At 45.7% G+C, this 27,335-nt stretch overlaps 2 protein-coding genes across 3 annotated transcripts in view; both read right to left on the bottom strand.

Annotated features, from left to right (window-relative positions):
- Window positions 1-1,522: 1,522 nt before the first annotated feature.
- On the bottom strand, window positions 1,523-16,334 carry LOC117074180 (zinc finger protein 625-like). The gene is made up of 5 exons (XM_033195376.1): window positions 16,319-16,334; window positions 15,845-16,059; window positions 7,265-7,391; window positions 3,600-3,660; window positions 1,523-2,699 (listed from the first exon to the last, which is right to left on the bottom strand). Exons 1-5 carry the CDS (start codon window positions 16,332-16,334, stop codon window positions 1,667-1,669), a joined length of 1,452 nt encoding a protein of 483 aa, XP_033051267.1. The 3' UTR covers window positions 1,523-1,666.
- A 6,577-nt stretch (window positions 16,335-22,911) lies between these two features.
- ZNF627 (zinc finger protein 627) overlaps window positions 22,912-27,335 on the bottom strand; it is a 28,609-nt gene continuing 24,185 nt past the window's right edge. For both annotated transcript variants that reach the window (XM_033196805.1, XM_033196806.1), the window contains one exon: window positions 22,912-25,356. In XM_033196805.1, coding sequence (XP_033052696.1) covers window positions 24,162-25,356 — 1,195 coding nt within the window. In that variant the 3' untranslated portion in view covers window positions 22,912-24,161. The remainder of the gene's footprint in view (window positions 25,357-27,335) is intronic.

Raw genomic sequence — 27,335 nt, forward strand, 5'->3', positions numbered from 1 at the left:
TATTTTCAGCCCTCAAACACCACAGATCCAACATTTGTGTTATTGACCTTCCACCAAAGAGGCAACATCTGCAATCAGATGTTAGTTCTTCCGGCAGATGATCTTCCTGATGTCCTGACAGAAAATTCAAGTCAAACTGATATCCTCTGACTTATCTACACTGCCACATATCTCAGCACCTGAAAACACTGCAGCTTTAGGAACCACAGAGCAATCATCATATGAGGGTTATCAAGAGAGAAGAACCAGTGATTTGGAGAATGTTAACACGTGTTTTCAGGCCACTAAATGAAACCAATCCATACCTTTTTTTTTGTTTTTTTTAGACAGAGTCTCGCTCTGTCGCCCAGGCTGGAGTGCAGTGGCCAGATCTCAGCTCACTACAAGCTCCGCCTCCCGGGCTTACACCATTCTCCTGCCTCAGCCTTCCGAGTAGCTGGGACTACAGGCGCCCGTCACCTCGCCCGGCTAGTTTTTTGTATTTTTTAGTAGAGACGGGGTTTCACTGTGTTAGCCAGGATGGTCTCGATCTCCTGACCTTGTGATTCACCTGTCTCGGCCTCCCAAAGTGCTGAGATTACAGGCTTGAGCCACCGCGCCCGGCCAAATCTATAACTTTTTTTTAAAAAAAAGAAAATGTTTCGTTGTAGCTGACATATACTATGGAGGTGGGCCTGTGACGGTTATCTGTATTAAACATCTACAGATGTTTTTTTCTTGTCAGCATTCCCTAAATAACACAATGAAATAATTATTTTCATACCATTTACAATGCATTAGACATTATAGTTAACCTAGAGATGATTTAAAGTGTACAAGAGAATGTGCTTAGGTTCTAGGAAAATACACCATTTTATATAAAGCACTTGAGCATCTTCAGATTTAGATATTCTGAAGGGGGGTTGGTGCCTGCAACTAATCCCCTGAGAATACCAGGACCTGCTAGTATTGCAGAGAAACAGAAACTATACAAGGCTTTACCACATTCTTTACATTCACAGTTTCTCTCCAGAGTAAATTCTTTCATGCATCTAAAATAAACAAGGAGCATGGAAAACAAGAATCGTTTTCCATGTTCCTTACTGTTATGAGGTCTATTGCCAGCGTGTCACACCATGTGCCTTCAAACGATTGAGAGAGAAAGGAAAGGCTTCCCATGTTCCTAACATCATTGTTTTTCTCAGGTGTGAGTTCTTTCATGGTTTTGGAACATACTGGAATAGTGGAAGGCTTTACCTTTTTTTTTTTTTTGAGACGGAGTCTCGCTCTATCACCTGGCTGGAGTGCAGTGGCACGATCTTGGCTCACTGCAGGCTCCACCTCCCAGGTTCAAGCAATTCTCCTGCCTCAGCCTCCCAAGTAGCTGGGACTACAGGTGCATGCCACCACACCCAGCTAATTTTTTTATTTTTAGTAGAGGTGGGGTTTTACCATGTTGGCCGTGATCGTCTCAATCTCTTGACCTCATGATCCACCCGCCTTGGCCTCCCAAAGTGCTGGGATTACAGGCGTCAGCCACCACACCCCGCCGGCTTTACATTTTTATATCCATACAACTTTTCTCTGCTGTGAGTCCTTTCATGTCTTTGAAGGGAACTGTGATAACAGAAGGCCTTCCCACATTCCTTACACTCAAAGTTTCTCCACAGTGTGGGTAATTTTATGTCTACGAAAAGCAACAGGATAACGGAAGGCTTTCCACATGCCTGACATTCATAAGGTTTCTCTGCAGTGTGGGTAAATTTATGCCTGTGAAAGGTCGTGGGATGACTGAAGGCTTTCCCACAGTCCTCACATTCATATGGCTTCTCTCCAGTGTGAATTCTTTTATGTACTCGAAGTGAACTGGAATATCTGAAGGCTTTCCCACATTCCTGACATTCATAGGGTTTCTCTCCAGTGTGAATTCTTGCATGTTTTCTAATGGACTGGAGCAATTAAAGGCTTTCCCACATTGCTTACATTCACAGGGTTTCTCTCCAGTGTGAGTCCTTTCATGGTATTGAAAGGAACTGGAAGAAGCGAAGGCTTTCCCACATTGCTTGCATTCATAGGGCTTCTCTCCAGAGTGGATTCTTTCATGTTTTTTAATGGAACTAGAACAACGAAAGGCTTTCCCACATTGCTTACATTCATATGGTTTCTCCCCGGTGTGCGTTCTTTCATGTCTATGAAAGGAGCTGGGAAGACCAAAGGCTTTCCCACATTCATTACATTCATATGGCTTCTGTCCAGTATGAGATCTTTCATGTGTGAGATATAAACTGAGATTATCAAAGCCTTTCCCACAAAACTTACATTTATAAGGTCCATCTCCACTGTGCATTACCCTGTATCTTTGAACAGTTTGGAGACAAACGAAGGTTTTTTCCCATTCCTTGCAATCATAGGGTTTCTCTCCACTGTCAGGCTTTTCATGTGTTTGGAAGGAATGGAGGCAGCTGAAGGTTTTTACACACTGCTTCCATTTATGTGGCTTCTCTCCATGTTCCTGACACTCATATGGTTTGTGTCCAGTGTCAGCTCTGATGTAGCAATTCAGAGATGAATGATCCATGTTGCCTTCTCCACACACATTGTTTTCACATGGTTTTACCCCAGGAAGAGTCTTCTTGTTCATTATACCATCTGGAATCAGGCTGAAAGTTTCTCCATATTGACCATCTTTACATTCACAGAGTCTCTCTGCCATATGATTTCTATAAAAAATAAGAAGCACATTACAAAGGATTTGTTGATAATTTTACATTAGCAAGCATTTGATTTGCATATTTTAAATTATCATGAGAAATGTAGGCTTTATGCCCTGTCTGAATTGTCTGTCAGTGAGTGGACTGAATTCTCTGCAAAGGGGCTCTATTATAGCTATTATCAAAACAGTGATGTTACCAGGTGGTTTCCTTTCTCTTTTTTCTTTTTTTTTTTCCTGAAACAGGGTCTCACTCTGTTGCCCAGGCTGGAATGCAGTGGTATGACCACAGTTTGCTGCAGCCTCCACCTTCCAGGATCAGGCAACCCTTCCACCTCAGCCTCCCAAGTAGCTGGGCCTACAGGCATGCGCCACCACGCTTGGCTAATTTTTTATTTCTTGTAGCGATGAATTCTCACTGCATTGCCCGTGCAGTCTTAAACTCCTGGGCTCAAGCAATCTTCCCATTCAGACTTCCAAAGTACTGGGATTACAAGCATGAGCCACCACATCTGGCCACTATGGGGTTTCTTAATACTGTTTCCAAGGTAACTATTTTGCAAACAATGAATGTCTATGTCACATTTATGTATATATTTTTGGAGAAAACATTCTAAAAATTAACAAATTTGAAGCTGGGCTGCTTCACTGTGTTTGCTTGTTCTTTAAATTTCCATTGGCACAGTGGCTCATGCCTGTAATCCTAGCATTCTGGGAGGCCAAGAAAGGAGGATGACTTGAGTCCAGGGGTTTAAGGCTGCAGTGAGCTATGATCATGCCACTGCACTCTAACCTCTGTGACAGAGTAAGCCCTGTCTCAAATAAATGAATACATAAGTAAATAAACATAATTTCCTATTATTCTAACATTATCTCAAGGGATACAGCTTCATGTTGTAGTGCAAATTACCTTGGATTTCTCCCAGAATTTTTGTACTGATCTTCAAAATTCCAGTCTTCCCATTTTATTCCTAAAATGTAGAGCCATAAAAGTCATGGTAAGTGATTACAAAACTATAGAAACATTTTTAGATTCTATGTTCATGGGACACTATGGCCATGCCTGACTTATTCACCGAAGTATTATTCACCCTTGAACAAAATGGGCTTGAATGGCACAGGTCTCCTCATATGCAAACTTTTCTCAACCTCTGCTACCTCTGAGAGAACAAGACCAACCTATCCTCTTCAGGCTACTCAATGTGAAAACAATGGAAAGGATTCCTTTAGGATGATCCACTTAATCAGCAGTCAATATGTTTTCAATTCCTTATGATTTTCTTTTTTTTTTTTTTCTTTTTTTTGAGACGGAGTCTTGCTCTGTCCCCCAGGCTGGAGTGCAGTGGCCGGATCTCAGCTCACTGCAAGCTCCGCCTCCCGGGTTTATGCCATTCTCCTGCCTCAGCCTCCTGAGTAGCTGGGACTACAGGCACCCGCCACCTCGCCTGGCTAGTTTTTTCTATTTTTTAGTAGAGACGGGGTTTCACCGTGTTAGCCAGGATGGTCTCGATCTCCTGACCTCGTGATCCACCCGCCTCGGCCTCCCAAAGTGCTGGGATTACAGGCTTGAGCCACTGCGCCCAGCCATGATTTTCTTTATAACATTTCTTTTCTCTAGCTTACTTTATTGTAAGAATACCACATATAATAGACCAAACAGACCAGGCATGGTGGTTTATACCTATAATCCCAGCACTTAGGGATGAGGTAGGAGGACTGCTTTATTGGGGGAATGCACCCCCGATAGTTAACGTGGGTTCTTTTCTATTTCCCTAACCATCTTGGCTGGTCTGAGAAATAAAGGGAAAGAGTACAAAAGAGAGAAATTTTAAGGCTGGGTGTCCGGGGGAGACATCACATGCCAGCAGGTTCCGTGATGCTCTCCGAGCTATAAAACCAGCAAGTTTTTATCAGCGATTTTCAAAAGGGGAGGGAGTGTACCAATAGGGTGTGGGTCACAGAGATCACATGCTTCACAGGGTAATAGAATATCACAAAGCAAGTGGAGGCAGGGTGAGATCACAGGACCACAGGATGGGGTGAAATTAAAATTGCTAATGAAGTTTCGGCAGGCATTGTCAGTGATAACATCTTTTTTTTTTTTTTTTTTTTGAGACGGAGTCTTGCTCTGTCGCCCAGGCTGGAGTGCAGTGGCCGGATCTCAGCTCACTGCAAGCTTCGCCTCCCGGCTTCACTCCATTCTCCTGCCTCAACCTCCTGAGTAGCTGGGACTACAGGCGCCCGCCACCTCGCCCGGCTAGTTTTTTGTACTTTTTAGTAGAGACGGGGTTTCACCGTGTTAGCCAGGATGGTCTCAATCTCCTGACCTCATGATCCGCCCGTCTCGGCCTCCCAAAGTGCTGGGATTACAGGCTTGAGCCACCGCACCCGGCCTGTCATTGATAACATCTTATCAGGAGACAGGGTTTGAGAGCAGACAGCCTGTCTGACCAAAATTTATTAGGCAGGAATTTCCTTGTCCTAATAAGCCTGGGAGCGCTACAGGAGACCGGGGCTTATTTTATCCCTTCAGCTTCGACCCTAAGCGACAGCCACCTCCAAGGGCACTGTTTATAGACCTACCCTCAGGGCGCATTCTCTTTCTCAGCGATGTTCCTGAGAAAAAGAATTCAGGGATATTTCTCCTATTTGCTTTTGAAAGAAGAGAAATATGGCTCTGTTCCGTCCGGCTCACCGGTAGTCAAGAGTCCAAGGCCATCTCCCTTGTTCCCTTAACATTGCTGTTATCCTGTTCCTTTTTTCAAGGTGCCCAGATTTCATATAGTTCACATGCTCTACAAACGATTTGTGCAGTTAATGCAATCATCACAGGGTCCTGAGATGACATACATCCTCCTCAGCTTATGAAGATGACAGGATTAAGAGATTAAAAACAGGCATAGGAAATCACAAGGGCATTGATGGGGAAGTGATAAGTGTCCATGAAATCTTCACAATTTATGTTCAGAGACTGCAGTAAAGACAGGCATAAGAAATTATAAAAGTATTGTTGGCCGGGCGCGGTGGCTCAAGCCTGTAATCCCAGCACTTTGGGAGGCCGAGACGGGCGAATCATGAGGTCAGGAGATCGAGACCATCCTGGCTAACATGGTGAAACCCCGTCTCTACTAAAAAATACAAAAAACTAGCCGGGCAAAGTGGCGGGCGCCTGTAGTCCCAGCTACTTGGGAGGCTGAGGCAGGAGAATAGCGTAAACCTGGGAGGCGGAGCTTGCAGTGAGCTGAGATCTGGCCACTGCACTCCAGTCCGGGCGACAGAGCGAGACTCTGCCTCAAAAAAAAAAAAAAAGAAAGAAAGAAATTATAAAAGTATTAATTTGGGGAACTAATAAATGTCCATGAAATCTTCACAATTTATGTTCTTCTGCCGCAGCTTCAGCCTGTCCCTCCATTCGGGGTCCCTGAGTTCCTGCAACACTGCTTGAGGCTGAGTTTGAGACCAGCCTGGGCAACATAGCAAGACCCCCATCTCCACAAAAAATAATTTAAAAATCAGCCCAGCATGGTGGTACTTGCCTGCAATCCTAGCTACTCAAGAGTCTGAGGCAGGAAGATTGCTTAACCCCAGGAGTTCTAAGTTGTAGTGAGCTATGACCATGTCCCTACACTCCAGCCTGAGTAACAAAGTGAGACACTGTCCTCATATACACTTACACATACACACCAACACACAAAATATGTATTAATTGACTGGTTATGTTATTGATAAAGCTTCCAGTCAACAATAGGCTATTAACGTTTAGCTTTTTTTTAAAATTTGAGACAGAGTTTCACTCTCATTGCCCAGGCTGGAGTACAGTGGCACGATCTCAGCTCACTGCAACCTCCACCTCCCAGGTTGAAGCAATTCTCCTGTCTCGGCCTCCTGAGTAGCTGGGATTACAGGCGTCCGACACCATGCTCAGCTAATTTTTTTGTATTTTTAGTAGAGATAGAGATGGGGTTTCACCATGTTGGCCAGGCTGGTCTCGAACTCCTGACCTCAAGGGATCCGCCTGCCTCGGTCTCCCAAAGTGCTGGGATTACAGGTGTGAGCCACCGCATCCAGCCAACATTTAACTTTTTATAAAGTCAAAAGTTAAAACCAGATCCCAGATCATCAACTGTGCAGAGGTTAAGAGTCTCTGACACCCACTTTGTTCAAGGGTCTACTGTATTTTTTTTTTTTCCAGATGGAGTCTTGCTCTGTGGCCCAGACTGGAGTGCAGTGGCACAATCTTGGCTCACTGCAACCTCTGCCCACCAGGTTCAAGTAGTTCTCCCACCTCAGCCTCCTGAGTAGCTGAGACTACAGGCATACACTACCACGCATGGTTAATTTTTGTATTTTTAGTAGAGACAGGGTTTCATAATGTTGGCCAGGCTGGTCTCGAACTCCTGACCTCAAGTGATCCGCTCACCTTGGCCTCCCAAAGTGCTAAGATTGCAGGCGTCAGCCACTGCACCTAGCCAGTCTACTGTATTCCCTACCATGTTCCAAATCATTGAGCATTGTTGATGACCAAGAAATACTTGTTCTGTAATTGACTAAGTGAAGAAATGCTGTCATCCTTACCTACAGACATTAGGTTCCTGATGATTTCCCGCATCACATCTCTGTAGAGATTCTTCTGTGAAGGATCCAGCAAAGCCCACTCCTCCTGGGTGAAGTTCACAGCCACATCCTCAAAGATCACTGAGTTCTGAAACATCCCACATGGCAGAGAAGGAAGGCTCAGACTGACAGCACTAGGAATCTACACTCACTTTAGAGGAAGTTCACACAATGCTATAGACTCCAAACATTTATTCAATGACTTGGTCATCAGACTTTTATCCTCTGTCTATATTCACTTTCTCCAACACAGCAATTCTGATGCTAGAATTGAAACATATTCAGTAAAGTAACAGCCAATATGGACAAGCCTCTCATTCGTGATTTCAGGGAGTGAGATACGCTGCCCGGATCACCTCTAGTGTCTTTCTGTCTAGTGGGTCTATACTAACTCTCATGACAAAGTCCTAGTATGTGTTGTCTGCAAGAGACCAATATTAGCAGTTCTGAGACAACATATCCCCACGCATGTTTATATTTAGCAAGTTGGACTATGATGGTATCTCGGAGCTAGATTTAAGGAGAGCTGCACCAACCTAACAAAGAAAAGGAGCTGTGTGCCTAAACTATTTATTCAAACAATGTAATATTTGCCACTGGGCATAGTGGCTCATGCCTGTAATGCCAGTACTTTGGGAGGCTGAGATGAGTGGACTGCTTGAGCTCAGGAGTTCAAGACAAGCCTGAGCAACATGGTGAAACCCCATCTCTACAAAACATACAAAAATTATCCAGGCATAATGGCACACGCCTATAGTCCCAGCTACTAGGGAAGCTGAGCTGGGAGGATTGCTTGAGTCCAGGATGTTGAGGCTGCAGTGAGCTATGAGTGTGACAGTGAACTCCATTCTGGGTGACAGAGCGAGATCCTGTCTCAAATTAAATTGAAAAATATCTAAATAAGTAAATAAATAAATAAAATGGTATTTGTTTAATTTCCATCTTGCTTCTGGGAGTTTGAAATTTTGTGACATAATCAGCAGAGAGAGGCACACCTGATCGGCCACTGCTAGGTTTCAATGTTTGTCCCCTCCAAAACTCACACTGAAGCTTCATCCCTGAGGTGTCGTATTGCAAAGTAGGGCCTTGAAGAGCTGACTGTGTCATGAGGGCTCTGCCTCATGAATGGGTTCATTCATTGATGGATGAAAGGGTTAATGAGTTATTGAGATAACCTGGGAGTAAGACTGGTGGCCTCAGAAGAAGAGGAAGAGACCCCTAAGCTAGCACAATCACCCCCTCCCCTAGGAATACCCTCCCTCCATTACCTCAGATGGTGAAGAGTCCCCACCAGCAAGAAGGCTTTCACCAGATGCGCCACCGTGCCCTTAGATGTCCCAAACTCCAGAATTGTATGAAACAAATATCATTTCTTGTATATTACCCAATTTCAGGTAGTCTATTCTAACTAACATAAAACAGACTAAGATGGCCATGAAAAAACACTCTGGGCACTAAGCGTCTAATGAGCGACCTCGGTACGTAACATTTCACATGTTCTATCAACACTTGTTACTTGGGGGATTTAGCCCATTCTATGTGATTACAATAAGAGAACATCTGGAAGCTGGCAACTGGTTTACTGTAAACTAAATTTGATGAAGTGTAACATAAGGTCAATGAAATGTATTTCATCATCCTAAAGGAAATATTTAAATATTTTATTAGGTAACATCAAAGGAGAATGAAAGATGGAAAAATTGTACACGTTATTCTTTTTTTTTTTTTTTTTTTTTTTTTTGAGACGGAGTCTTGCTCTGCCGCCCAGGCTGGAGTGCAGTGGCCGGATCTCTGCTCACTGCAAGCTCCGCCTCCCGGTTCACGCCATTCTCCTGCCTCAGCCTCCCGAGTAGCTGGGACTACAGGCGCCCGCCACCTCGCCCGGCTAGTTTTTTTGTATTTTTTAGTAGAGACGGGGTTTCACTGTGTTAGCCAGGATGGTCTCGATCTCCTGACCTCGTGATCCGCCCGTCTCGGCCTCCCAAAGTGCTGGGATTACAGGCTTGAGCCACCGCGCCCGGCCCTGTACACGTTATTCTAAAGAACTGCATGTCAGCCGGGCACAGTGGCTCACACACCTGTAATCCCAGCACTTTGGGAGGCTGAGGCGGGCAGATCACCAGGCCAGGAGTTTGAGACCAGCCTGGACAACATGGTGAAACCCCGTCTCTACTAAAAATACAAAAATTTGCCGGGCGTGATGGCAGGTGCCTGTAATCCCAGCTACTCAGGAGGCTGAGGCAGGAGAATCGTTCGAACCTGGGAGGCAAAGGTTGCAGTGAGCTGAGACCGCGCCATTGCACTCCAATCTGGGCAACAAGGGCAAGACTCCACCTTAAAAAAAAAAAAAAAAAAAAGAACTTCATGTCACCAAGGTGTCATCTCTCATGAATATTTATAAAATTCCCTAAATCATTAAAACAGACCTCTTAGTAGTCAATAAAAGCTACTTAAACAAAACGAATGGAGGTAACAAATGTCTAAAAACGCTAAAAATCTTCTAAACCAGAAAGTGACAGCTTACCTAACATACATGAAGGATTTTGAAACTATAATATTCAACACACCGGCCAGTTGCGGTGGCTCAAGCCTGTAATCCCAGCACTTTGGGAGGCCGAGACAGGCGGATCACGAGGTCAGCAGATCGAGACCATCCTGGCTAACATGGTGAAACCCCGTCTCTACTAAAAATACAAAAAACTAGCCGGGCGAGGTGGCGGGCGCCTGTAGTCCCAGCTACTCGGGAGGGTGAGGCAGGAGAATGGCGTAAACCCAGGAGGCGGAGCTTGCAGTGAGCTGAGATCCCACCACTGCACTCCAGCCCTGGCGACAGAGCAAGACTCCATCTTAAAAAAAAAAAAAACACAGTCTGTCTGAGTGTTCAAGGAATGCTGCAAGAGAAAGCCATCCACAAAGCCTGGAAGCGGTCAGGTTTGGGTCTCTTTTATTTTTGTTTGTTTGTTTGTGTTTTTGAGACAAAGTTCTGCTCTTGCTGCCCAGGCTAGAGTGCAGTGGTGCGATCTCGGCTCACCACAACCTCCGCCTGCCAGGTTCAAGCAATTCTCTGGCCTCAGTCTCCCCAGTAGCTGGGATTACAGGGTCCCACCACCATGCCCGGCTAATTTTTGTACTTTTAGTAGAGACAGGGTTTCACCATGTTGGCCAGGCTGGCCTCGAACTCCTGACCTCAGGTGATCCACCCATCTTGTCCTCCCAAAGCACTGGGATTACAGGCGTGAGCCACCACACCTGGCCGGGTCTGTTTTATTTTAGCTCCTAGCATTCAGGAAACCTCTCTCTCGAAACACTAGATGAACACAAGTTAAAGGAACAGAGGCTTCATGGACTACAGAGGACAGGGAGTAAGTCTCTGTAAACATACTTTGAAAAAGTTACTACCGGGCACAGTGGCTCACGCCTGTAATCCCAGCACTTTGGGAGGCTGAGGCAGGTGGATCACCTGAGGTCAGGAGTTCGAGACCAGACTGACCAACATGGAGAAACCCATCTCAACTAAAAATACAAAATTAGCTGGGCATGGTGGCACATGCCTGTAATCCCAGCTACTTGGGAGGCTGAGGCAGGAAAATCACTTGAACCCGGGAGGCGGAGGTTGTGGTGAGCCGATATCATGCCACTGCACTCCAGCCTGGGCAACAGGGCAAAACTCTGTCTCCAATAAATAAATACACAAAAAATTAGCTGGGCATGGTGGTGCATGCCTGTAATACCAGCTACTCAGGAGACTGAGGCATGAGAATCGTTTGAACCCAGGAGGAGGCGAAGGTTGCAGTGAGATGAGATCATGCCACTACACTCCAGGCTGGCAACACAACGAGACTCTATCTCAAAAAAACAAACAAGCAAGCAAAAACTACAGAAGGTAGAAAAAGAGAAAGTTTTAAAAATAGAAAACAAGGCCAGGCACAGTGGGCGCACACCTGTAATCCCACCACTTTGGAAAGTCGAGGTGGACGGATCACCTGAGGTCGGGAGTTTGTGACCAGCCTAACCAACATGGAGAAACTCCGTCTCTACTAAAAAATACAAAAGTAGCTGGGTGTGGTGGCGCATGCCTGAAATCCCAGTTACTCGGGAGGATGAGGCAGGAGAATCACTTGAACGTGGGAGGCAGAGGTTGCAGTGAGCTGAGATCACACCAATGCACTCCAGCCTGGACAACAAGAGCGAAACTCCGTCTCAAAAAAAAAAAAAGAAAGAAAGAAAGAAAAAAACCAAGTACAACAAACAGAGAACATATATATATTAATACAATTACATCAATTACCACTTAAATGTCTGTTATTTATATACACAAAAAAGAGACAGAAATTGACACAGTAGATTAAACAAGTCTCAGTAATGTGTACAACAAAATCATCTCAAACAAAAAGATATGAATAGATTAAATAAAAGGGTATGTAAAAAGATAAGCCATTCTTAAAAAAAAAATAGCCATTCTAACACTAATCAAAAGAAATGTGCAATAGTTTTATAAAACTCAGACAAATCACATTTTAGATCAAGGAAAATGGCAAGGAATTTTCCTCATAATTTCCTTGGGCTTGCTTTTTTTTTTCTTTTTTTTTTTTGAGATGGAGTCTCACTCTGTTGCTCAGGCTGGAGTGCAATGGTGCAGTCTCGGCTCACTGCAACCTCTGCCTCCTGGGTTTAAGTGATTCTCCTGCCTGAGCCTCCCAAGTATCTGGGATTACAGGCACCTGCCACCACGCTTGGCTATTTTCTGTATTTTTAGTAGAGATGGGGGTTTCGCCGTGTTGGCCAGGCTGGTCTCGATCTCCTGACCTCAGGTGATCCACCTGCCTTGGCCTCCCAAAGTGCTGGGATTACAGGTGTGAGCTACCACGCCCGGCCATAATTGTCTTGTAAAAGAGATTTTGTAACAGTGAAGAGGTCAATCCTGCAAGAAGACATAACAGGACCAGGCGCAGTGGCTCACACCTATAATCCCAGCACTTTGGGAGGCCAAGGTGAGCAGACTGCTTGAGTCCAGGAGCTTGAGGCCAGCCTGGGCAACACAGCGAAGCCTTGTCTCTACAAACAAACAAAAACAAAATACAAAAATTAGCTAGGCATCATGGTGCACGCATGTAGTACCAGCTACTCAGGAGGCTGAGGCTGGAGGATCACTTGAGCCTGGGCACTGGGAGGTTGAAGCTGCAGTGAGCTGTGATTGTGCCACTGCACTCCAGCCTGGCAGAAAGATAGGGATCTGTCTCAAAAAGAAAAAAAAAATAAAGACGTAAGGTATTACAATCTTTATTACCTATATCTATGCCCACACAATATAACATCAAGATACAAGACAAAAACATAAAACTATAAGACAAAATATACAAATCCAAAATTATAGTTGGAAGCCAACAGTTCACCTCTATCAATAAATAATAGGTCAATACAGCAAAAAAAAATCACTAATGATATAGCTAAACTCAACAGCATCAATAATGTATTAGTCCATTCTCATGCAGCTAATAAAGACATGCTTTAGGAAACTTATAATCATGGTGGAAGGGGAAGCAAACACATCCTTCTTCACATGGTGGCAGGAAGGAGAAGAACCAGTGCCCAGCGAAGAAGGGAGCCCCTTACAAAACCATCAGATCTCATGAGAAACAACTCACTGTCACCAGAACAGGATGGGGAAAACCACCCCCATAATTTAATTATCTCCACCAGGTCCCTTCCACAACAGGTGGGGATTATGGGAACTACAGTTCAAAATGAGATTTGGGTGGGGACACAGCCAAACTGTATCAATTAATCAACTGCATTTAATTGATATGTATTTATAGAATCCTTCATTCAACACCAGCAGAGTACACACTCCTCTCAAGCTCACATGAAATATTCACCAAAGTAAACTACACTGGAAGCATAAAATATGCCTTAACAAATTGAATAGAAATGCTATAAAGTATGCAATCAAATCATATTAGATTTAAACTAGAAATGGACAACTGAAAGATAGTTGAAAAGCTTCCAGAAAGTAGAGAATTCATCTGAAGCTGAAATAGGTGAACCAGTCTTTGTAAGATGACGAGCCCAAAGAGAGACAGTAAGGACCGAGAACACAGACAAGTCTGACTCCAGTGTCACATCGTATCATCCTGTCACCAGCGATATCCCCCCATCCTGCTCACTGAAGTGCTCAGTGACCACCCTCCCAGGAGAAGACACGTTGTGTGTGTCCCCTGTGTTCCTAAAGTGCATTTTGCTTTTCATGTTCTTGCACCATCTCAGCGGGGAGGGTTTTCCTGTTTTTAGGAATAGTTTTCTCCCTTCACTATTCTGGGAGCATCCGGAAAACAGGAATCATTTCTGTCCTGTCCCCTCAATACCACCATCCAATTGGCTGATAAGCCAAGTGTCCCCAAGGAATGGTATCTAGGGTTGGGGAAGAAAAGCTGAGTGTCCTAGGGGATTAGAGCTTTTTTTTTTTTTTTTGAGACTGGGTCTCACTCCAGTTGCCCAGGCCGGAGTGCAGTGGTGCGATCACGGCTGACTGCAGCTTTGACCTCCCTGGCTCAGGTGATCCTCCCACCTCAGCCTCCCCAGGAGGTGGGACTAGAGGCACGCACCACCATGCACGCCCGGCTAGGTTTTTTTTGTATTTTTAGTAGAGACAGGGTTTCGCCATGTTGCCTAGGTTGGTCTCGAACTCCTGGACTCAAAAGATCCACCTGCCTCGGCTTCCCAAAGTGGTGGGATTACAGGTGTGAGAGACGGTTCCTGGCCCAGGATTAGCTTTTTAGGGAGGGGAATACCAGGCGACTCCTCCCACCCCAGGGCACCCAGCTCCTCTCCTGGGAAGCCCCAACTCCAAGCCTCAGGTTGTCCTCTGGGAGGAGTGACCCACCCTCCAAGAAACGTGGCAGCTGTGGGCATCTTCGGTCAGCCCCAGGCAGTTCCGAAACCCAGGACCAGGATAAGATGGAGGGTGAGTTGAGGACACATGCCCTGTAAAGTTTCCGAAGATAAATCTCAACCCAAAGACATTCTCAGAAGGTGTCCGTGCCTCGGGTAGATAAAAGGAGGAGAGGCATAAAGATTGTTTACAGCAGAGTGTCAGGTGGTTTTTCTCGACTTCCTCAAATGTGAAATGTTCACAAACACAAAACAAATCTTTACAAAAAGAGCCACATTTTGCCCTCTTAAAAAAATAAAATAAAATAAAAGCCCATTAAACTATTGTGTGTGGCCAGGCGCCATGACTCACACCTGTAATCCCAGCACTTTGGGAGGCCTAGACGGGCGGATCACCTGAGATCAGGAGTTCGAGCCCAGCCTACTAACATGGTGAAAACCCCGTTTCTACTAAAATAGAAAAATTAGCCGGGCATGGTGGCACGCGCCTGTAGTCCCGGCTACTCGGAAGGCTGAGGCAGGAGAATGAGTCTGCGAGGCAGAGACTGCAGTGAGCCAACATTATGCCACTGCACTCCAGCCTGGGCAACAGAGTGGGACTCCGTCTCCACCAAAAACAAAATATACACACACACACACACACACACACACACACACACATATATATATATATATATATAACGTGTGAGGCCGGTTGCAGTGGCTCATGCCTGTCATCCCAGCACTTTGGGAGGCTGAGGAGGGTGGATCACCTGAGGTTAGGAGTTTGAGACCAGCCTGGCCAACACGGTGAAACCCCTTCTCTACTAAAAATACATAAACTAGCCGCCCGTGGTGGCGGGCGCCTGTAATCGCAGCTACTCGGGAGGCTGAGACTGGAAAATCGCTTGAACCCGGGAGGCGGGGGTTTCAGTGAGCCGAGATTGTGCCTGTGCCACTGCACTCCAGCCTTGGCGACGGAGCGAGACTCCGTCTCGAAAAAAAAAAAAAATATATATATATATATACACACACACACACACACACATACATATACACACACAGTATATATATATACGGCTGTGTTTGAAACAAAGCCTGGGGGACGAAGAGTTGACATTGTGGTGAACTGAAGAGAGGAGGCCAGCTCTAAAACGCGGAGCGGGATCTGGAAATCCAGGGATTTGCTGGCAGCCCTAGGAGACGCTAGGCCAGGGAATCACAGTTGCAGATTTGAGACCCTGCTTCTTATATATCTGGATATCTCAGTAAAACCCGAGCTGCTTGGAGACAAAGGAGGAACTGGGGACCCCACAGACCGCTGCTCCTTCCACACGAACCCCACACCACCCGAGGCGGATTCCCCCCATGACCCTCCCGTGTCCCCGCACAATCTGGGGAGACGCGGGGCTGCGGACGCGGAGCTGCCCAGAAGAGGGCTCCGGAGCCGGGGCCGCAGTTGCCGCGCAGGGACCGGACAGGACGCCCAGGGTCCCGGCTGCAGGCCCAGACCCACACTGAGGCCGAGGGGACCGAGGACCGAGCTGCGCCAGGACACTCGGGTCCTCAGACCCCAGAGACAACGGCGGCGAGGTCTGGGTCCCGCCACAGCCGGTTCCGGCCGGTTACAACCAGCCGTACCCCGTCTCGGGAACCCCAGCCTCGGACACTCACCATATCCCGGCTTTCGCGGTGTCCCGTTCCTAACTCTACCTCCAGCTGCCAGTACAGCTCCCAGCGCAACCGAGCAGAGAGCCAAGCGCAGCGGGCAGAGAAGACGCCGCGGGCTTTTTTCAAGCTCGCATCCTCCAGCCCACTAGGCGCCTGATTGACAGTTCTCACGGCCCCGCCCGGCGGCTCTGACTGGATAGTGCTCCAGGTCCCGCCCCCTGGATAAGGAGTGACAGAAGAAGTGATCTCCCAGTGCTGAGTGGAGCCAGATGAACTGGTTCCAGACACAGCCCTTGGCACCGGGCGGGAAGGCGGGCGGGCGGGCGGGGTGGGGGTGTTGCTCCCTGGGCAGTGACCCGACCCTTCCCAGGGAATATTTGCATTTAAGAAGAATTCCCTGCCAGTAGTCTACGAGCCCTTCCTGCTTCTTCCTCCTGGACTGGGGGTCACACTGTGTGCAGGGAATTCCAGACTCACTGTCCAGTGAAGTCATCCCCTGGCCTCTGAGCAGGAGGGGAGCCGAGGCCACATTGCAGTAGGAGAGGGGATCTGATGTCCTCCAGGGATCACGAATTTAGGATGAGGCTGCTGGCTGCATGGCCAAGCCTTTCTCCCACCTAATTTCTGATTTCTGTTTTTTTTTTTTTTTTTTTTTTACATAGTCTCTCTCTGCCGCCAGGCTGGAGTGCAGTGGCGCGATCTCGGCTCACTGCAACCTCCACCTCCTGAATTCAAGAGATTCTCGTTCCTCAGCCTCCTAAGTAGCTGGGATTACAGGCACGCACCACCACACCCAGCTAATTTTTGTATTTTTAGTAGAGACGGGGTTTCACCGTGTTGGCCAGGATGGTCTCAATCTCCTGACCTCGTGATCCGTCTCCCTCGGCCTCCCAAAGTGCTGGGATTACAGGCGTGAGCCACCGCTCCCAGGAGTCTACTCGTTTTCACCAAGAAAATAAAAACACGGCAACAATGGAATAAAATTGTTAAATGTGTGGAAAAACTGGAATTATATGGCAGCAATATTCTATAAAGGAATCAAAACAGAAGAAAAGCAAAAATATGAACTAGCTCAGAGAAGCAGTGTTTCAGCTACAGTTCAGCAGGAAACCCCCTATTCAGGAGGTTAAACCGATTCTTAACTTGGGAGCCAGATTCTGACTGCTGAAATAGAGCCCCAGAGCCGATCACAACCTGGTGATGAGGCCAGAACACTGAAGGATTTAACTCTAGGCTCCCAACATGCCTTCCTGTCCCCTCTGCATAGTGTGGCAACACTCTCTCTCTCCTTCCAGACCTTCATTTTCTTTTTCCTTTTTTTTTTTTGAGACGGAGTCTCGCTCTGTCACCCAGACTGGAGTGCAATAGCGTGATCTCCACTCACTGCAACCTCCACCTCCCAGGTTCAAGCAATTCTCCCGCCTCAGTCTCCCAAGTAGCTGGGACTATAGGCAGCCGCCATCATGCCTGGCTAAGTTTGTGTTTTTGTAGAGATGAGGCCACCGCACCCAGCCCCAGACCTTCGTTTTCACCAGCAGGAAACTCACCTGGAGTCAGTTTAAATTGACTGACATAAATTGTCAAATTCATAAACCTTTTCTCCATAAGGTAATCCAATGGGTCTCTGACTTTGACAGATTTTCTACATATATCAAATCACGTCCCATTCCAACTATTCTATGTGTAAACCAAAAATAAAATTTAAAGGCCACCCCTCTCTCCTAAACTGAAGGATTCCCTTCTAGGCTAAGGGCGTCCCAAAGTAAACCTGAAAATCTAGAAATCTAGTTCAGGCTATGATGGAAAGCAGGGGTCAGACCTGTAGTCTCATCTTAGCACCTATAGTTCCAGTTATCTGGGGAGCTGAGTTGGGATGATCACTTGAGCCAGGCAAGTCAAGGCTGCAGTGAGCTGTGATTGTGCCACTGCACTCCAGCGTGGGAGACAGAGTGAGACTCTGTCTCAAAAAAAAAAAAAAAATTGTAATAAGTGTGTAATAAGTGTGGATGAGGACATAGAGAAATGGCAATCCTTGTGCATTGCTGTAGAGAATGTAAATGCAGCCACTGTGTAAAACAGTATGGCTGTACCTAAAAAAAAGGTGAACTTAGAATTCCCCTGTGACCCAGCTATTCAACTCCTAGCTATATATCCTAAAAGATCTGGCCGGGCGCGGTGGCTCAAGCCTGTAATCCCAGCACTTTGGGAGGCCGAGACGGGCGGATCACGAGTTGAGGAGATCGAGACCATTCTGGCTAACATGGTGAAACCCCGTCTCTACTAAAAATACAAAAAAGTAGCCGGGCGAGGTTGCGGGCGCCTGTAGTCCCAGCTCCTCTGGAGGCTGAGGCAGGAGAATGGCGTAAACCCGGGAGGCGGAGCTTGCAGTGAGCTGAGATCCAGCCACTGCACTCCAGCCTGGGAGACAGAGCCAGACTCCCTCTCAAAAAAAAAAAAAAAAAAAAAAAGTATTATTTATTTCAGCTAGCAATCTTAATGATTAATGCAGTCAAATGCTAAGTTATGACCCTGATATCATCAGGATTCCTTTAAGTAAAAGGCAATTCGAAGCGGTATTGCACTCCCCCATACCTAACGCTTTAACACTGTTTACTGATGGGTCTAGTAAACATGGAAAAGCAGCAGGCTAGTAGAGACCACATAATTCAATCACTCAATGTGAGTTTACTAGCACTCAAAGAGCTAAGGTTACTCTGTTTGTTTATTTATGTATTTATTTATTTAAGACAGAGTCTCGCTCTGTCGCCCAGGCTGGAGTGCAGTGGTGCGAACTGGGATCACTGCAAGCTCCATCTCCTGGGTTTACACCATTCTCCTGCCTCAGCCACCCGAGTAGCTGGGACTACAGGCACCCACCACCATACCTGACTAATTTTTTGTATTTTTAGTAGAGACAGGGGTTTCAGCATGTTAGCCAGGATGGTCTCGATCTCCTGACCTTGTGATCTGCCCTCCTTGGCCTCCCAAAGTGCTGGGATTACAGGCATGAGCCACCACACCCAGCCTATCAGGTTACTCTGTTTATTTATTAAAGAACTTTTACAACCTTCAGCTCGCTCTGGACTTTGCAGCCTTCTGTTGCAAATATAGCCATCAATTTATGGGGTCCAGACTTACAGCATGGGATAGGAGACTTACAAATGAAAACTTTGATAACCCAGGATTTAAAATGTTGAAGAACATGGGATATCAGAGTGAAAAAGGTTTAGGGAAATTTCTACAATGAAATCCTAACCCAATATCAGTAACTGGAAAAACAGATAGAAAAGCGTTAGGACTTCTGACAGGGGTCATTGATATTTGATATTTCTCCTTCGCCCACTGCCTTACCATTAGAATGGCTCAGTGACCAACCTGTGTGGGTGGATCAATGGTCCCTAACACAAAAGAAGCTAGATCAACTTCATCTGTTGGTAAAAGAGCAGGACATGTAGAAAAGTCAGCCCCTGGAATTCTCCAGTATTTGTTATTCCAAAAAGGTCCTAAAACAATAATGACCTCTGGGATTTCAGCTCAACACTCAGAGCTAACTGCAGTCATTCAGGTTTTACAGCTCGCAGCTTCAGATCCTGTCAACATTGTCTGTGATTCAGCTTATGTTGTAAATGTAGCCAGTCGCATAGAAACTGCTACAGCTAAAAGTACACTAGACCCAGAACTGCTTAATTTATTTCACTTATTCTCATATGCTGCATGCTACATGCCAAACAGGTGACACAGCTGGTCATGTACGGTGACATTGTCTGTCATCATTTGCTCATATGGGACTACCTAAACAATTAAAAACAATGGACCTGCTTATACTAGTCATGCTTTTCAAAATTTCTTACAGCTTTGGGCTATAACCCATAAAACAGAAATTCCTTATAATCCTAGAGAACAAGGCATTATAGAGCAGGAACATCAAACATTACAACGCATGTTGAAAAAAACAAAAAGGGGGTATAGAAGGCCAACTACCATCTCAATCAAAATTACATTTAGTCTTATTTACTTTAAATTTTCTGACTCCTGGTACGGAAGGTAAGACTCCAGCAGAAAGACATTGGCAAGTGTTAGAGGAAAAGAGGAAAGTTCTTCCAAAAGTGTTATGGAAATCCCCAGAAGAAGGATAATGGAGAAGTCCGGTGGATTTATTGACGTGGGGAAGAGGGTATGCTTGTGTTTCTACAGGAGATGGACAAACCGTGTGGGTGCCCTCAAGGTGTGTGTGACCATGGAACAGGAGACTGGAGGAACCCACGGTGGCCAATCATGGGCCTGGTCCCTTCAGTACGAGCCATGAGCCAGCTGGGTCTGAGTGCAAACACAGAGAGAAGGCCTAACAGAATCATGACACAGTTCTAATGCTGTTTTCTGTAAAATCGGATGGACCGCCAATTGGATGAGAGCTGCCCAGCCTGACCTTACATTCTTTCAATTAATACATAAACAAAAAGGGGGATATGCAGGGAGCCAAAGGCCCGCAGGACACCACCAACTCAGCATTCCACTGGAGTATATATGATCAAATAGCAAACTGTTTATCATGAATGCAGGATGTGGGCAAGCTCACACTGCCCTGCCACCAAAAGGTTTGCTGAGGGACATCACTCCCTGGCACCCGGCTCCTTGAAGTTATCTACTTGAGAAATCTAGCACCTATTGTCCAAAGGATGCAGTCTGCAAGCCTGCTGTGAACCCCAACTGACAATTACCTGCTTTTCTCACTATCTCTTTTGCCTAATGAATACGGAGGGCTGTGTAAAGCTTGGGGCCCTTGTCCACTAGAGGCAAGGTGCCCCCTGACCCCTTCTTCCAAATATACTCTTTTGTGTTTTGTCTTTTATTCCTGCATTCATCCCACTTTGTTCAGTCCAGTAGGTCCAAGGCAGGTCAGGCTGGTCTTGAACTCCTGACCTCAGGTGATCTGCCTGCCTCAGCCTCCCAAAGTGCTGGGATTAGAGGCATGAGCCACCGCACCCAGCCAGCATTGCTTTTCTAATCAGATGAAGGACAGTGTGTGCTGTCAACAGAGCAGGACTCAAACAGAAAGCTCCATCACTGCCTTCCAAAAGTGGTAGCCTTCTGGTTTATGAGCACTCTTTGAGCCTGTGCTACGATGTCCTCTCTGGCGTGTTTGTGAAGCATCAAGATACTCCCAAAGTCAAGGCCAATAATCAGGCTCAGCTGTGTCCTGTTCATCTCCCTCAACCTGTGCTCCCTATGTCCTCTACCTTCGCTGGCCATCCCAACACAACACCTGCATCCTGGGCAAAATCACATTTGAAGTCACGTTGATGGTGGGGTTTCTACTCTGTGGCCCACACTATCACTGTAGGTGTTGCCTTCAAGGGAGAAGGAGAAGGTTGGATTCAGTAGCACCTAACTCTGTATTGCCCTCTCTAATCCAAATGACTGTAGAATCTGACAGGCAATGACTCTACCCTTCACTCATGTGAATACATTATCTGGAGCTGAATATGTCATCTCCACATACAGTCATGGTTTGGTCACTGATTGCTACTCCATCCTGTGATACCTGGGCTTTTGACTCTGAGAAGTTTCAACAAGGATTTTCTCAACAAGTGCTTGCTGGACACCTTCAATGAAGTGATTGGATTGTTTCATGGAAGTGTAGACAAAAAGCTGACTTTTGCATGTTGCTTTTTAATCTATTGTGCCGGCATAAGAGGCCTATTGATAAATTAGAAGCAAAGGCATATATGCCAGGAACAGTGGCTCACACCTGTAATCCATTCTAGCACTTTAGGAGGCTGAGGCGGGCAGATCACCTGATGTCAGGAGTTTGAGATCAGCCTAGCTAACATGGTGAAACCCTGTCTGTACTAAAAATATGAAAAAAATTAGCCAGGTGTGGCAGTGGGCACCTGTAATCCCAGCTACTCGGGAGGCTGAGGCAGGAGAATCACTTGAACCCAGGAGGTGGAGGTTGCAGTCAGCTGAGATTGCATCACTTCACTCCAGCCTGGGTGATAAGAGTGAAACTCCGTCTAAAAAAACAAAAACAAAACAAAAAAAGCATATTATCTGAGGAAGAAAGGCTTGGTTGGAATATTGATGCTGACTTTGCTCCTTCCTAGGCTTGCATTCAGATAATTTGCATAAATATATTATTCTCATTAAACTCATACAGAAGCTTTTTAAAAGTATTGTACAGCTTGCTAAGAAGTAAATTTACATATTTTAACTGAGATACATAATGGAAAACAGTGTCCAGTACATCACAGGAACTGCTTCAGTGTTCACAGAATAAGTAAGGCAAAACAGGTCCACAAGTCCAGGAGCCAGCCTCCCCTCACTGCAAGGCCAAGTCTTGCACTGTTGGAGACAAACACGTCAGACGTCAGACACCGGCAATGTGAGACCATGCTCCTTGGTGGCTATGATGAACCAAGACAAAAAAAGGGCATTCTGTGACCATGTCTTTAAAACTGGTGAAAGAGAGCATGTTCCAAATCGTAAACATGACAAAAATTCCCCTCTTCTCACTAATATGACTGAGTGGTATTTCTAATGAATTACGTTTACCTCCACTCCATTCCTTTTCCTTCTGGATGAGAATAATTATGAAGACCAAGTTTAGAATTAAGTTTACCTCATCACTGCATCAAATACAGAGAATCATCTTGCTTCCTTGAATAGAAATCAATCAACCTGGCCGGGCGCGGTGGCTCATGCCTGTAATCCCAGCACTTTGGGAGGCCCAGGCAGGCGGATCACGAGGTCAGGAGTTCGAGACCAGCTTGATCAACATGGTGAAACCCCGTCACTACTAAAAATACAAAAATTAGCTGGGCGTGGTGGTGTGCACCTGAAATCCCAGCTACTCAGGAAGCTGAGGCAGGAGAATTGCTTGAACCTGGGAGGTGGAGGTTGCAGTGAGTTGAGAGCGTGCCACTGCACTCCAGCCTGGGCGACAGAGCAAGACTCCTTATCAAAAAAAAAAAAAAGAAAGAAAGAAAGAAATCAGTCAACCTAAAACAAGCACAAAACCTGTAAGAAATTCTTCTGAGCAGCCTCTTACTGATACATCACACAACCCTTTATGGTTTGTGGTCATAATTATTATTACAATTTATTACACCCTCTTTGACAACAGGTATGGTCTCTGCGGTCTTTAGCAAGAGAGCACACAAAACAGCATAACTTAACTTTTGGAATTATGAGTAGATGAGAAATTACTATGAAGATAAAAGTTGAAACTATATAAGCATGAAAAGTAAAATTTACATGAGGAGGAAAAAATTCCTTAAGTTGTATGCACATGGTTAACACTGACTTCACAGTGTCTTAACAAAAAATTTGCCAAAATTATAAACTTGATGTAATCCAAGACTGAAGACAGCTAATAAACTGTTTCTAGGAAACATGTACAGAAGTCTTGTTTGAATAAAAAATACGTATTAGTCACATATAATCAAACAACTGAAAATGAACTGAGGCATTACATTGAGCTATGAATAATAGGAAACACTTGAAATTTCCTGATAGAGGAAGGTGCTTATTCTCACATCAAAGTCCTGGGTGAGGCCAGTCACTGCACAGTACAGCAGAAGAACAAGCTCCCCTCTGGCTGGTTTTGACAGCAGCATGGTAGCTGTCAGGCTCAATCAAGAATACAGTCACTGCTGGTAAGAACAAAGGTGCTTACCACACAAATTAGACCTTCTGCTAATTCAGTCTACAGACCAGGGGAGTCAGAGCATCAGAGAATATTCCTAACCAGGACAGTCTGAATTAGTTGCCTAGTTCACACATGATAATGTCTGAAGGAAAACCAAAGTGTGGATGGATATTCAACATGAGGCTTCCGGAGACCTGTGTGGAAACCTATCACCTCTGAGAAAATTAAAGTCAAGTCATTTTGAGGATACTCTTGATTGGCAACCCAAAGTAGCAGGAAAATGGGATGGATGCAGGTGTCCATACAGCCTGTATTCACATTGCTGTCTCCTTGTATGGTGCTTCCAAACCATGACTAAAGCCTTCTTAACTTCCTTCCAAACCTCATGTAAGATAGGTTACTGGTAAATTGTATCATGGGATCACAAATGGAATGGATTCTGGGAAATCTAGTTCCTAACCTACCAACACTGACATGACACAACCCAGAGATCCAACTCCAACTCTAGGTTTTACTGTCCTATCACAAGTCTCTCATAATTTAAAGCCAATTCTCTTACAGGGTCTTTCTCCACTGTGAATCCTTTCATGTAGTTGAAACAAACAGAAAGGACTGAAGGCTTTCCCTAATTTATTACTTTCATGGGGTTTCTCTATGTGACTCCTTTCATGCTCATGAAAGAACTGGGACAAATGAAGGGTTAGGGTTGGGGTTCTCATAGGGTTTCTCTCCAGTATGAATTCTTTCATGTACTCGAAAGTAAGTGGATCGACTGAAGGCTTTCCCACATTGTTTACATTCATAGGGTTTCTCTCCAGTGTGAGTCCTTTCATGGATTCGGAAGTAACTGGAACGACTGAAGGCTTTCCCACATTTTGTACATTTATAGGGTTTCTCTCCAGTGTGAATCCTTTCATGTTTTCGAAACGAACTGGAACAACTGAAGGCTTTCCCACATTGCTTACAGTCATAGGGTTTCTCTCCAGTGTGGGTCCTTTCATGGATTCGAAATGAACTGGGGAAATCAAAGGCTTTCCCACACACCTTACATTTATAAGGTCCGTTGCCAGTGTGCTTTATCATGTGTCTTCGAACACTCGCGAGACAAGTCAAAGCCTTCCCACATTCCTTACATTCAAAAAGTTTCTCTCCGGTGTGAGTCCTTTCGTGACTTCGAACAGAACTGGCGCACCTAAAGGCTTTACCACACTGTTTACATTCGTAGGGTTTCTCTCCTGTGTGAGTTCGTTCATGGATTCGAATGTACTTGGAACAACTGAAAGCTTTCCCACATTGCTTGCATTCATAGGGTTTATCTCCAGTGTGAGTCCTTTCATGGATTCTAATATAACTGGAACAACTGAAGGCTTTCCCACATTGCTTGCATTCATAAGGTTTTTCTCCAGTGTGACTTCTTTCATGTATACGAAATAAACTGGGATAATCAAAGGCTTTCCCACACACCTTACATTTGTAAGGTACACCTCCCCTATGCGTTAACATGTGTCTTCGAATGCTTACAAGAGAAATAAAGGTTTCTCCACATTCCTTACAATCATAGGGCTTTCCTCCAGGGTGAGTCCTTTCACGTACTGGAAAAGAGCGATGATAACTCAAGGCTCGTCCACACTGGTTACGTGTATATGACTTCTTTCCATATTCCTGATATTCATTTGGTCCACGTCCAGTGTGATCTCTGATGTGCCTATTAAGGGATGAAGGACCCATGCCAACTTCTCCACACACACTGCGTTCACATGCTTTTACTCCAGGAGTTTTCTTGTTCAGAATACCATGTGGAATCAGGCTGAAGGTTTCTTCACCTTGACTACCTTCTTTACTTTCACAGAGTCTCTCTGGAATATGACTTGTGGGAAAAATGAGAAGCACATTATTAACGTTTTGTTTATAAATGATTTTATATTCATTAATAGGTACTAGACTTATATTCACTTTTTTAAAACAGACAGAATCTCACTATGTTGACCAGGTGTGAACCCTGAACTCCAAGGCTCAAGGGATCTTCTCACCTCTGCCTCCCAAAGTGCTGGGATTACAGGTGTGAGCCACCGTGCCTGGCCTTGGACTCACATTTTTAACATTATCAGGGAAAGTGTACATTTTATGCTTGAACATGAATGTACTAAATGGTCTGCAATAGGTCACAACCATACCTATTATCAAAAAATGATATTCATGGCCAGGCGCAGTGGCTCATGCCTGTAATCTCAGCACTTTGGGAGGCCAAGAAAGGCGGATCACCTGAGGTCGGGAGTTCAAGACCAGCCTGACCAACATGGAGAAACCCTGTCTCTACTAAAAATACAAAAAAAAAAATTAGCCGGGCATGGTGGAGCATGCCTGTAATACCAGCTACTCAGGAGGCTACGGCAAGAGAACTCCTTGAATCCAGGAGGCAGAGGTGCAGTGAGCTGACATCATACCATTGTACTTCAGCCTGGGTAACAAGAGCAAAACTCTGTCTAAAAAATAAAGAAAAGAAAATTATATTCGTGGCCAGGTGTGGTGGCTCACATCTGTAATCCCAACACTTTGGGAGGCTAAGGCAGGTGGATCACCTGAGGTCAGGAGTTCGAGACCAGCGTGGCCAACATGGTGAAACCCCATCTCTACTAAAAATACAAAAAATTAGCCAGGCGTAGTGGCGGGTGCCTGTAGTCCCAGCTACTCGGGAGACTCAGGCAGAACTGCTTGAACCCAGGAGGCGGAGGTTGCAGTGAGCCAAGATGGCACCCTTGCACTCCAGCCTGGGCAATGAGTTGTGAAATTCCCTCTCAAAAAAAAAAAAAAAAAAAGATATTCATATTCATATGAGGTTTCTTTTTTTTTTTTTTTTTTTTTGAGACGGAGTCTCGCTCTGTCGCCCAGGCTGGAGTGCAGTGGCCGGATCTCAGCTCACTGCAAGCTCCGCCTCCCGGGTTTACGCCATTCTCTCGCCTCAGCCTCCCGAGTAGCTGGGACTACAGGCGCCCGCCATCTCGCCCGGCTAATTTTTTGTATTTTTTTAGTAGAGACGGGGTTTCACCGTGTTAGCCAGGATGGTCTCGATCTCCTGACCTCGTGATCCGCCCGTCTCGGCCTCCCAAAGTGCTGGGATTACAGGCTTGAGCCACCGCGCCCGGCCTCTTTTTTTTTGAGATGGAGTCTCACTCTGTCGCCGGGGCTGGAGTGCAGTGGCCGGATCTCAGCTCACTGCAAGCTCCGCCTCCCGGGTTCACGCCATTCTCCTGCCTCAGCCTCCCGAGTAGCTGGGACTACAGGCGCCCGCCACGTCGCCCGGCTAGTTCTTTGTATTTTTTAGTAGAGACGGGGTTTCACAGTGTTAGCCAGGATGGTCTCGATCTCCTGACCTCGTGATCCGCCCGTCTCGGCCTCCCAAAGTGCTGGGATTACAGGCTTGAGCCACCGCGCCTGGCCCATATGAAGTTTCTTAATACTGTCTACAAGTGAAATATTTTGCAAACACTGAACATCTGTGTTACACTTAACTATGTTTTTGGAAAAGATTTTCTTTTCTTTTTTGAGATGGAGTTTCCCTCTGTCACCCAGGCTGGAGTGCAGTGGCGCGATCTCGGCTCACTGCAAGCTCCACCTCTCAGGTTCACACCATTCTCCTGCCTCAGCCACCCTAGTAGCTGGGACTACAGGCGCCCGCCAACATGCCCGGCTAACTTTTTTTTGTATTTTTAATAGGGATGGGGTTTCACAGTGTTAGGCAGGATGGTCTCAATCTCCTGACCTTGTGATCCGCCCACCTCAGCCTCCCAAAGTGCTGGGATTACAGGCATGAGCCACCATGCCTGGCTTAGAAAAGATTTTCTAAAA

This window comes from Trachypithecus francoisi, unplaced genomic scaffold (assembly GCF_009764315.1).
Source record: "Trachypithecus francoisi isolate TF-2019V2 unplaced genomic scaffold, Tfra_2.0 Lachesis_group5, whole genome shotgun sequence".
In the NCBI taxonomy this organism is placed as follows: domain Eukaryota; kingdom Metazoa; phylum Chordata; class Mammalia; order Primates; family Cercopithecidae; genus Trachypithecus; species Trachypithecus francoisi.

Excerpts from the sequence above, each read along its gene's own strand:
- LOC117074180 (XM_033195376.1), bottom strand. Across the intron at positions 7,392-15,844 it reads ACCGCGAAAGCCGGGATATG|AACTCAGTGATCTTTGAGGA; the intron begins GTGAGTGTCCGA and ends GGGATGTTTCAG. Across the intron at positions 2,700-3,599 it reads AATTCTGGGAGAAATCCAAG|AAATCATATGGCAGAGAGAC; the intron begins GTAATTTGCACT and ends TATTTTTTATAG.